General features: G+C 42.4%; 1 protein-coding gene across 1 annotated transcript in view; it reads right to left on the bottom strand.

Moving 5' to 3' along the window:
- Window positions 1-9,875: 9,875 nt before the first annotated feature.
- ADAM9 (ADAM metallopeptidase domain 9) overlaps window positions 9,876-12,087 on the bottom strand; it is a 108,027-nt gene continuing 105,815 nt past the window's right edge. The window contains exon 22 of the mRNA XM_054497740.2: window positions 9,876-11,277. Within this exon, the coding sequence (XP_054353715.2) occupies window positions 11,184-11,277 (94 nt within the window). The 3' untranslated portion in view covers window positions 9,876-11,183. The remainder of the gene's footprint in view (window positions 11,278-12,087) is intronic.

Genomic DNA, 12,087 nt, shown 5'->3' with positions numbered 1-12,087 from the left:
TGGGTGGGGCGGGGAACAAAGCAACAAAAAAATACACTGAGCTTGTATCTCAATAGGAACAGCCAATGCTAAGCTAACATTGCTTTTAGGCAGCTGCTGAGCCACAGCTAGTTTCCTCTTGCTTTGTAACAAACAGAAGAGCAATTACAGTAAATGCTTCAACTCATCAATTAGTGGTAAGTATTCTGAATGAATTTCTGGTTCTTATATTATTTTGTTCTTTCTTACTCCTCAACCTTTCTGGTTTGTATCTTTAATAGGGTTGATTTTGTATTATTCTTGTGTGTATGGCTCTCTTCATAACAGAGGATGCACTTCTAAAAGTCAGGAAACATATCCTATCCAGAACTTAGATATCACAGTACCTAATACAGTGCCTGAAAAATGGTAGCTTTTAGTAAACATTTATGAAATTTAATAAAATCTGATTTGGGTTTAGAAAACCCAAATTGTGCTTAACTCTATGGTTACAGACACAGGAGAAAGGGAGAATGCAATACTCTGAACAAGGTCAGTTTGACATACAAAGTCAAACAGAGATGTCAAACTTGCATATAATTTATCCTTATTTATTCTTTTTGAAGATAGAAAGGATGTCCTTTAATATTTTCAAATTTTGAAGTGGCATCCATGACCAAGAAAGTAAAAAACATATAAAGTATATTTAAAAATATATAAAAGTAAAAGAAGTTCAGATCCAATAGTCTTTTTAAAAACTTAACTAGTCAAATATCCAAAGAACTATTTAATTCCAAGTGTTAAGTTACATAGTTAATACATTACCAACTGTAAAATTTCAGTGATGTGCATTACAATTGCAAAAATTGAGGCTACATGAGCGAATGGCACAAACGTTTGAGTCTTGTATGAATTCATTTAGAGATTTAAAATGAAACGATGGACCTTCATTTGAGATTGCTCACAATTTTTAATATGTATACTTGATTTTTTGTGTGTGTGTGTGTGTGTTTTTTTATGAATAGATTTTATTATCCTCATTTTAACAGGTTTATTGAAAGACTGATATATCATAAACTGCATATATTTAAAATGTGCAATTTTTATTATTATTATTATTATTATACTTTAGGTTTTATGGTACGTGTGCGCAATGTGCAGGTAAGTTACATATGTATACATGTGCCATGCTGGTGCACTGCACCCACTAACTCGTCATCTAGCATTAGGTATATCTCCCAATGCTATCCCTCCCCCCTCCCCCCACCCCACAACAGTCCCCGAAGTGTGATGTTCCCCTTCCTGTGTCCATGTGTTCTCATTGTTCAATTCCCACCTATGAGTGAGAACATGCAGTGTTTGGTTTTTTGTTCTTGCGATAGTTTACTGAGAATGATGATTTCCAATTTCATCCATGTCCCTACAAAGGACATGAACTCATCATTTTTTATGGCTGCATAGTATTCCATGGTGTATATGTGCCACATTTTCTTAATCCAGTCTATCATTGTTGGACATTTGGGTTGGTTCCAAGTGTTTGCTATTGTGAATAATGCCACAATAAACATACGTGTGCATGTGTCTTTATAGCAGCATGATTTATAGTCCTTTGGGTATATACCCAGTAATGGGATGGCTGGGTCGAATGGAATTTCTAGTTCTAGATCCCTGAGGAATCGCCACACTGACTTCCACAAGGGTTGAACTAGTTTACAGTCCCACCAACAGTGTAAAAGTGTTCCTATTTCTCCACATCCTCTCCAGCACCTGTTGTTTCCTGACTTTTTAATGATTGCCATTCTAACTGGTGTGAGATGGTATCTCATTGTGGTTTTGATTTGCATTTCTCTGATGGCCAGTGATGGTGAGCCTTTTTTCATGTGTTTTTTGGCTGCATAAATGTCTTCTTTTGAGAAGCATCTGTTCATGTCCTTCGTCCACTTTTTGATGGGGTTGTTTTTTTTTTCTTGTAAATTTGTTGGAGTTCATTGTAGATTCTGGATATTAGCCCTTTGTCAGATGAGTAGGTTGCGAAAATTTTCTACCATTTTGTAGGTTGCCTGTTCACTCTGATGGTAATTTCCTTTGCTGTGCAGAAGCTGTTTAGTTTAATTAGATCCCATTTGTCAATTTTGGCTTTTGTTGCCATTGCTTTTGGTGTTTTAGACATGAAGTCCTTGCCCATGCCTATGTCCTGAATGGTAATGCCTAGGTTTTCTTCTAGGGTTTTTATGGTTTTAGGTCTAACGTTTAAGTCTTTAATCCATCTTGAATTGATTTTTGTATAAGGTGTAAGGAAGGGACCCAGTTTCAGCTTTCTACATATGGCTAGCCAGTCTTCCCAGCACCATTGATTAAATAGGGAATCCTTTCCCCATTTCTTGTTTTTGTCAGGTTTGTCAAAGATCAGATAGTTGTAGATATGTGGCATTATTTCTGAGGGCTCTGTTCTGTTCCATTGATCTATATCTCTGTTTTGGTACCAGTACCATGCTGTTTTGGTTACCGTAGCCTTGTAGTATAGTTTGAAGTCAGGTAGTGTGATGCCTCCAGCTTTGTTCTTTTGGCTTAGGATTGACTTGGCGATGCAGGCTCTTTTTTGGTTCCATATGAATTTAAAAGTAGTTTTTTCCAATTCTGTGAAGAAAGTCATTGGTAGCTTGATGGGGATAGCATTTAATCTGTAAATTACGTTGGGAAGGATGGCCATTTTCACGATATTGATTCTTCCTACCCATGAGCATGGAATATTCTTCCGTTTTTTTGTATCCTCTTTTATTTCCTTGAGCAGTGGTTTGTAGTTCTCCTTGAAGAGGTCCTTCACATCCCTTGTAAGTTGGATTCCTAGGTATTTTATTCTCTTTGCAGCAATTGTGAATGGGAGTTCACTCATGATTTGGCTCTCTGTTTGTCTGTTATTGATGTATAAGAATGCTTGTGATTTTTGTACATTGATTTTGTATCCTGAGACTTTGCTGAAGTTGCTTATCAGCTTAAGGAGATTTTGGGCTGAGACAATGGGGTTTTCTAGATATACAATCATGTCATCTGCAAACAGGGACAATTTGACTTCCTCTTTTCCTAATTGAATACCCTTGATTTCCTTCTCTTGCCTAATTGCCCTGGCCAGAACTTCCAACACTATGTTGAATAGAAGTGGTGAGAGAGGGCATCCCTGTCTTGTGCCAGTTTTCAAAAGAAATGCTTCCAGTTTTTGCCCATTCAGTATGATATTGGCTGTGGGTTTGTCATAGATAGCTCTTATTATTTTGAGATACGTCCCATCAATACCTAATTTATTGAGAGTTTTTAGCATGAAGAGTTGTTGAATTTTGTCAAAGGCCTTTTCTGCATCTATTGAGATAATCATGTGGTTTTTGTCTTTGGTTCTGTTTATGTGCTGGATTACATTTATTCATTTGCGAGTATTGAACCAGCCTTGCATCCCAGGGATGAAGCCCACTTGATCATGGTGGATAAGCTTTTTGATGTGCTGCTGGATTCAGTTTGCCAGTATTTTATTGAGGATTTTTGCATCAATGTTCATCAAGGATATTGGTCTAAAATTCTCTTTTTTTGTTGTGTCTCTGCCAGGCTTTGGTATCAGGATGATGCTGGCCTCATAAAATGAGTTAGGGAGGATTCCCTCTTTTTCTATTGATTGGAATAGTTTCAGAAGGAATGGTACCAGCTCCTCCTTGTACCTCTGGTAGAATTCGGCTGTGAACCCATCTGGTCCTGGACTTTTTTTGGTTGGTAAGCTATTGATTATTGCCACAATTTCAGCTCCTGTTATTGGTCTATTCAGAGATTCAACTTCTTCCTGGTTTAGTCTTGGGAGGGTGTATGTGTCGAGGAATCCATTTCTTCTAGATTTTCTAGTTTATTTGCGTAGAGGTGTTTGTAATATTCTCTGATGGTAGTTTGTATTTCTCTGGGATTGGTGGTGATATCTCCTTTATCACTTTTTATTTCATCTATTTGATTCTTCTCTCTGTTTTTATTTATTAATCTTGCTAGTGGTCTATCAATTTTGTTGATCCTTTCAAAAAACCAGCTCCTGGATTCATTTATTTTTTGAAAGGTTTTTTGTGTCTCTATTTCCTTCAGTTCTGCTCTGATTTTAGTTATTTCTTGCCTTCTGCTAGCTTTTGAATGTGTTTGCTCTTGCTTTTCTAGTTCTTTTAATTGTGATGTTAGGGTGTCAATTTTGGATCTTTCCTGCTTTCTCTTGTGGGCATTTAGTGCTATAAATTTCCCTCTACACACTGCTTTGAATGCATCCCAGAGATTCTGGTATGTTGTGTCTTGGTTCTCGTTGGTTTCAAAGAACATCTTTATTTCTGCCTTCATTTCGTTATGTACCCAGTAGTCATTCAGGAGCAGGTTGTTCAGTTTCCATGTAGTTGAGTGGTTTTGAGTGAGATTCTTAATCCTGAGTTCTAGCTTGATTGCACTGTGATCTGAGAGATAGTTTGTTATAATTTCTGTTCTTTTACATTTATTGAGGAGAGCTTTACTTCCAAGTATGTGGTCAATTTTGGAATAGGTGTGGTGTGGTGCTGAAAAAAATGTATATTCTGTTGATTTCGGGTGGAGAGTTCTGTAGATGTCTATTAGGTCCGCTTGGTGCAGAGCTGAGTTCAATTCCTGGGTATCCTTGTTGACTTTCTGTCTCGTTGATCTGTCTAATGTTGACAGTGGGGTGTTAAAGTCTCCCATTATTAATGTGTGGGAGTCTACGTCTCCTTGTAGGTCACTCAGGACTTGCTTTATGAATCTGGGTGCTCCTGTATTGGGTGCATATATATTTAGGATAGTTAGCTCTTCTTGTTGAATTAATCCCTTTACCATTATGTAATGGCCTTCTTTGTCTCTTTTGATCTTTGTTGGTTTAAAGTCTGTTTTATCAGAGACTAGGATTGCAACCCCTGCCTTTTTTTGTTTTCCATTTGCTTGGTAGATCTTCCTCCATCCTTTTATTTTGAGCCTATGTGTGTCTCTGCACGTGAGATGGGTTTCCTGAATACGGCACACTGATGGGTCTTGAGTCTTTATCCAATTTGCCAGTCTGTGTCTTTGGATTGGAGCACTTAGTCCATTTACATTTAAAGTTAATATTGTTATGTGTGAATTTGATCCTGTCATTATCATGTTAGCTGGTTATTTTGCTCGTTAGTTGATGCAGTCTCTTCCTAGTCTCGATGGTCTTTACATTTTGGCATGATTTTGCAGTGGCTGGTACCGGTTGTGCCTTTCCATGTTTAGCACTTCCTTCAGGAGCTCTTTTAGGGCAGGCCTGGTGGTGACAAAACCTCTCAGCATTTACTTGTCTGTAAAGTATTTTATTTCTCCTTCACTTATGAAGCTTAGTTTGGCTGGATATGAAATTCTGGGTTGAAAATTCTTTTCTTTAAGAATGTTGAATATTGGCCCCCACTCTCTTCTGGCTTGTAGGGTTTCTGCTGAGAGATCCGCTGTTAGTCTGATGGGCTTCCCTTTGATGGTAACCCGACCTTTCTCTCTGGCTGCCCTTAACATTTTTTCCTTCATTTCAACTTTGGTGAATCTGACAATTATGTGTCTTGGAGTTGCTCTTCTCGAGGAGAATCTTTGTGGCATTCTCTGTATTTCCTGAATCTGAATGTTGGCCTGCCTTGCTAGATTGGGGAAGTTGTCCTGGATAATATCCTGCAGAGTGTTTTCCAACTTGTTTCCATTCTCCCCATCACTTTCAGGTACACCAATCAGACGTAGATTTGGTCTTTTCACATAGTCCCACATTTCTTGGAGGCTTTGCTCATTTCTTTTTATTCTTTTTTCTCTAAACTTCCCTTCTCGCTACATTTCATTCATTTCATCTTCCAGGGCTGATACCCTTTCTTCCATTTGATCGCATTGGCTCCTGAGGCTTCTGCATTCTTCACGTAGTTCTCGAGCCTTGGTTTTCAGCTCCATCAGCTCCTTTAAGCACTTCTCTGTATTGGTTATTCTAGTTATACATTCTTCTAAATTTTTTTCAAAGTTTTCAACTTCTTTGCATTTGGTTTGAATATCCTCCCGTAGCTCGGAGTGATTTGATCGTCTGAGGCCTTCTCTCAGCTCGTCAAAGTCATTCTCCGTCCAGCTTTGTTCCGTTGCTGGTGAGGAACTGCATTCCTTTGGAGGAGGAGAGGTACTCTGCTTTTTAGAGTTTCCAGTTTTTCTGCTCTGTTTTTTCCCCATCTTTGTGGTTTTATCTACTTTTGGTCTTTGATGATGGTGATGTACAGATGGGTTTTTGGTGTGGATGTCCTTTTTGTTAGTTTTCCTTCTAACAGACAGGACCCTCAGCTGCAGGTCTGTTGGAGTACCTGGCCGGCCGTGTGAGGTGTCAGTCTGCCCCTGCTGGGGGGTGCCTCCCAGTTAGGCTGCTCGGGGGTCAGGGGTCAGGGACCCACTTGAGGAGGCAGTCTGCCCGTTCTCAGATCTCCAGCTGCGTGCTGGGAGAACCACTGCTCTCCTCAAAGCTGTCAGACAGGGACATTTAAGTCTGCAGAGGTTACTGCTGTCTTTTTGTTTGTCTGTGCCCTGCCCCCAGAGGTGGAGCCTACAGAGGCAGGCAGGCCTCCTTGAGCTGTGGTGGGCTCCACCCAGTTCAAGCTTCCAGGCTGCTTTGTTTACCTAAGCGAGCCTGGGCAATGGCGGGCGCCCCTCCCCCAGCCTTGCTGCCGACTTGCTGTTTGATCTCAGACTGCTGTGCTAGCAATCAGCGAGACTCCGTGGGCGTAGGACCCTCTGAGCCAGGTGCGGGCTATACTGTTCTGGGGCACCGTTTCCTAAGCCCGTCAGAAAAGCACAGTATTCGGGTGGGAGTGGCCCGATTTTCCAGGTGCCGTCTGTCACCCCTGGAAAGGGAACTCCCTGACCCCTTGCGCTTCCCGAGTGAGGCAATGCCTCGCCCCTGCTTCGGCTGGCGCACGGTGCACTCACCCACTGACCTGCGCCCACTGTCTGGCACTCCCTAGTGAGATGAACACGGTACCTCAGATGGAAATGCAGAAATCACCCGTCTTCTGCGTCGCTCGCGCTGGGAGCTGTAGACCGGAGCTGTTCCTATTCGGCCATCTTGGCTCCTCCCTACTTTATTGTTAAAATAACATGCTGTCGGTGCAGGTGGGCGTTATTCAGAAAGAATCAGTCCCTCTCCCCCTCCCCCTCCCCCTCTCCTTTCTTCGGTCTCCCTCTGTTGCCGAAGCTGGACTGTACTGCCGTGATCTCGGCTGGCTGCAACCTCCCTGCCTCAGGCTCCTGTGACTCTCCTGCCTCGGCCTGCCGAGTGCCTGGGATTGCAGGCACACGCCACCACGCCTGAATGGTTTTTGTATTTTTGCTGGAGACGGGGTTTCGCCGTGTTGACTGGGCTGGTCTCCAGCTCCTGGCCTGGAGTGATCTGCCTGCCTCGGCCTCCCGAGGTGCTGGGACTGCAGACAGAGTCTTGCTCACTCAATGCTCAATGGTGCTCAGGCTGGAGTGCAGTGGCCTGATCTCGGCTCGCTACAACCTCCACCTACCAGCCTCCTGCCTTGGCCTCTTAAACTGCTAAGATTACAGCCTCTGCCCCGCCGCCACCCCGTCTAGGAAGTGAGGAGCGTCTCTGCCTGGCCGCCCATCGTCAGGGAAATGAGGAGCGCCTCTGCCCGGCTGCCCCGTCTGGGAGATGAGGAGCGCCTCTGCCCAGTCGCCCAACGTCTGGGAGGTGAGGAGTGCCTCTGCCCGGCGGCCACCCCGTCTGGGAGGAAGTGAGGAGCACCTCTGCCCGGCTGCCCCGTCTGGGAGATGAGGAGCACCTCTGCCTGGCCGCCCCATCTGGGAAGTGAGGAGCGCCTCTGCCCGGCCGCCACCCTGTATGGGAAGTGAGGAGCGCCTCTGCCTGGCCACCCCATCTGGGAGGTGAGGAGCGCCTCTGTCCGGCCGCCCCATCTGGGAGGTGAGGAGCGCCTCTGCCCGGCCGCCACCCTGTATGGGAAGTGAGGAGCGCCTCTGCCTGGCCACCCCGTCTGGGAGGTGAGGAGCGCCTCTGCCCGGCCGCCCCATCTGGGAGGTGAGGAGCGCCTCTGCCCGGCCACCCCGTCTGGGAGGTGAGGAGCGTCTCTGCCCGGCCGCCCCGTCTGGGAAGTGAGGAGCGCCTCTGCCCGGTCGCGCCCTCTGGGAAGTGAGGAGTGCCTCTGCCCGGCTGCCCCGTCTGGGAGGTGAGGAGCGCCTCTGCCTGGCTGCCACCCCGTCTGGGAGGAAGTGAGGAGCGTCTCTGCCCGGCCACCCCGTCTGGGAAGTGAGGAGCGCCGCTGCCCGGCCGCCCCGTCTGGGAAGTGAGGAGCGCCTCTGCCCGGCCGCCCCGTCTGGGAAGTGAGGAGCGCCTCTGCCCGGCCGCCCCGTCTGGGAGGTGAGGAGCGCCTCTGCCAGGCCGCCCCGTCTGGGAGGTGAGGAGCGCCTCTGCCCGGCCGCCCCGTCTGGGAGGTGAGGAGCGCCTCTGCCCGGCCGCCCCGTCTGGGAGGTGAGGAGCGCCTCTGCCCGGCCGCCCCGTCTGGGAGGTGAGGAGCGCCTCTGCCCGGCCGCCCCGTCTGGGAGGTGAGGAGCGCCTCTGCCCGGCCGCCCTGTCTGGGAGGTGTACCCAACAGCTCCGAAGAGACAGCGACCATCGGGAGCGGGCCATGAGGACGATGGCGGTTTAGTTGAAAAGAAGGGGGGAAGTGTGGGGAAAGGAAGGAGAGATCAGATTGTTGCTGTGTCTGTGTAGAAAGAGGTGGGCATAGGAGACTCCATTTTGTTCTGACTAGGAGAAATTCTTCTGCCTTGGGATGCTGTTGATCTATGGCCTTTCCCCCAGCCCCGTGCTCTCTGAAACATGTGCTGTGTCAACTCAGGGTTAAATGGATTAAGGGCGGTGCAAGATGTGCTTTGTTAAACAGATGCTTGAAGGCAGCATGCTCTTTAAGAGTCATCACCACTCCCTAATCTCAAGTACCCAGGGACACAGACACTGCAGAAGGCCGCAGGGACCTCTGCCTAGGAAAACCAGAGACCTTTGTTCATGTGTTTATCTCCTGACCTTCTCTCCAGTATTATCCTATGACCCTCCCCTATCCCCCTCTCCGAGAAACACTCAAGAATGATCAATAAATACTTCATAAATAAAAAATATATAATAATAAAAAAAAAGAATATCAGTTATAAGGCACTAGTTTTCCAGTGTTGGTCTACAGATGGGTGCCAAGTCATAATATTGTTTCACCACTCTGTGTAGTAAAAATGAAAAAAAAATAAGGATAATGAAGTTTTTTATATCTAACATTTATCCATCTAAAGGACAATCCTTCACTCTGGAAAAAAAAAAAAAAAAAAAAAGAAAGAATCAGTCGGGAAATAGTAGGCTTCATCTGGGACCAGCAGTACAGTTTTTCAGCCTTCAGGCTGTTTTAGGCTTGAAGGCAGGGCTTCGCCAGGGACCTCTGGCTGTCTCCTGTCTCTATCAATTTTGTTATCTTTCCTCTATGCATCCTTCTAGAAGGTACTAAGATCCCAAGGTTTAGATTCAGGAAGAAGTAGAAGATTCTGCTTAGGCCTTACAGCTTCTATTCATTTTTAGTTAAAACTTGTAATGGAGGTTATTGGATGGTGGCTCAATTAATAAAATGCAGTACTTTACTATTTGAAAAAATAATAATAACATGCTGTCTTCAGAAAACTGAAATTTTTGCCTTCTTCAAAACTAATCTGTTCTTTAATAACAAAAAGCCATTGTGCACACTTTGGCAAAAGTCTGAAAATTAGTGAGATAATATCTGTAAAAGTTTGACTAGAATTTTTATCTAAAATTATAACTTTTTAATTAATGAGATTATAAATAGTTGAGTAGGAAGCTACTAGGAGACACAAAAGAGAATTTCAAGTATTTTATTTATTGTAAATGTTGTATTTGTATATGTATATATACACAAACCAAAAACTTTTAAAAAACTAATGAAATTCAGTTAATAAACCTATTAAACTTTATTATGAAAGGTTATGAAAAAATTTTTAGTGCTTAAAATTTTACTATCCATACCATATCTGCCATAGTAAAAATTCATTTTTAACACAGCTAAGATGATAACTCATAGATACCACAGTAACTTTTTTGTACGTATTTAAGAAAACCATTTCTTCCTTCTTTCTCCAGCCTAATTTCTATGAAAATATTAGTGTCTGATATTTTACATGACCCAGCACACCTTAGTAAATGTAAACATTCTAAATGATTTAATAGCAAGCTTTGAAAGTTCAGATTTTAAAGTGCTCATGAAATTCTCAAGTGGTTTTGTAAAAGTTCAATTGATTGAAGATTTTATAATTGCTCCTGCTTTATTATAGCCATGAATCAACAACATATTTGATTAGATCTATTAAATACTTCGTACCTTAAAGCTTATAATTTATTTAAAATAGTGCTATTGTGAACGAATGTCATGCTTTAACATGATTCATAATAGAAATTCTAATATTAAATTAATTTCTCTAAGAGTTATTATCTATAGTTGAAAGGTCATAAAAATGGAAGCGGGTAACTGTGCGTGAATACACACACTCTTTTAGTATATTTTGTACTTTCAAAATAATATGACATCTTAATTGTGGTTCTTGTGCATTCTTTTGAAGACAATATTTGCTTATTCATGTAGTGAGTGACAGACAAGATTCTAGAGTATGATGATGATTAATTCGTGCATGATGAAAAATATTAGATATTATTGGCAGCTGATTAGTCAGTTTTCACAGGTATTAGATTATCACATGTTCAATCAGGAACTACATTAATGACAACTAAGGTAGAAAATTCAGAATAACACTTAAACACATAATGACAAAAATCTTACACCAATACAGTTAATTTGAGAATCACTGCAATAACATGTTCAAAATAACATAATCCATGATTAGTGCATTAACCTCACTGATGACTGAATAAGACTTATTCAATGATGGAAACGGAAATGTTATTGTAAATTCCCTGGTTTTACTGCATTTCCTTGTATTTCTCAACTCTCACACTCAGTTTCTGTTTTTCTGTGTTAGTAAAGTCTGTTTTGTGGTATTTTGTTTTCATTCATAGTTGCAACAGAAAGAAAGGCTTTTCAAGAAAACATCAAGGAAAAAAAAGTATTAGCTCAGTTCCCTGAAGACATTTGCAAAAAGAAGGTTACAAAAAATCAAGTGAGGGAACTATATAAAGGAGGTGCAGGAGCAGGACGGGCAGGAATTAAGTTTCCCTGAGATGATACTTTCGGTTGTGGTGGAGGTGGCCTGCGAGGGGAAAAGAGATAGTTAATAGCGTGTTTAGACTGGGTGAAATAATGCCATATTCATTACAAGCTCAACATAACACCATCCTCAACATCTCTGACAACAGGAAAGGGTACTTTACATTCTGAGATCAGTATTAGGGTGATATTCAATGGCTAAAAGGTTCCAATTAGAGTCTAAAATGGAATAACTACTTTAAATAATATTACTCCATAATCAACAATGTTGTATGAAGGTTCTAGTTTACATGTTTTTTCAAAAAAAAAAGCACATGAAATGGTAAAGATAAACTGTAAAAGACAAGTGAGTACACTAAGTGATCAAGCACTTGCCTGTGCTGTTAGAATCTGAGGGCAGCAAATTACTGCTAGGTGTAAACCTAGCTGTTTATAGCTCCCTCAACATGAGATTCACTCTGAGAATTAAAAGTGTTATGACTTCTATACCTGTCCATCTCAAACCTCATACTTCCACCTGTGGACACCCGCTCCTAACCTCATCATCCAATTCTAGTACACCTCTACTCCAGTAACACTAGAACACTGGTGAATGTTTCCCTCACAATTTATATACTCTTTCCCTGATCCTCAGTTGGATTTCAATGTATTCTTACTGTATAATAAAGATTACATATGAAGATAGTCCTCAGAGTTGCAATGCAATTGTAATTTGAAAGACTTTTGGGGGATGGGAGGGTCACATGCATTTGCATTTTATGTGATACAAAATGAAGTCATAAATTATCTTCCTTCCTGATGATTTTAAGCCCATCCATTGAGTCATTTCAGTTCTTGTGTTTTTCAGTTCTAG

This window comes from Pongo pygmaeus, chromosome 7 (assembly GCF_028885625.2).
Source record: "Pongo pygmaeus isolate AG05252 chromosome 7, NHGRI_mPonPyg2-v2.0_pri, whole genome shotgun sequence".
Taxonomy (NCBI): domain Eukaryota; kingdom Metazoa; phylum Chordata; class Mammalia; order Primates; family Hominidae; genus Pongo; species Pongo pygmaeus.
Note: the sequence above shows the minus strand (reverse complement) of the source record. Positions and strands in the feature narration are given on the sequence as shown.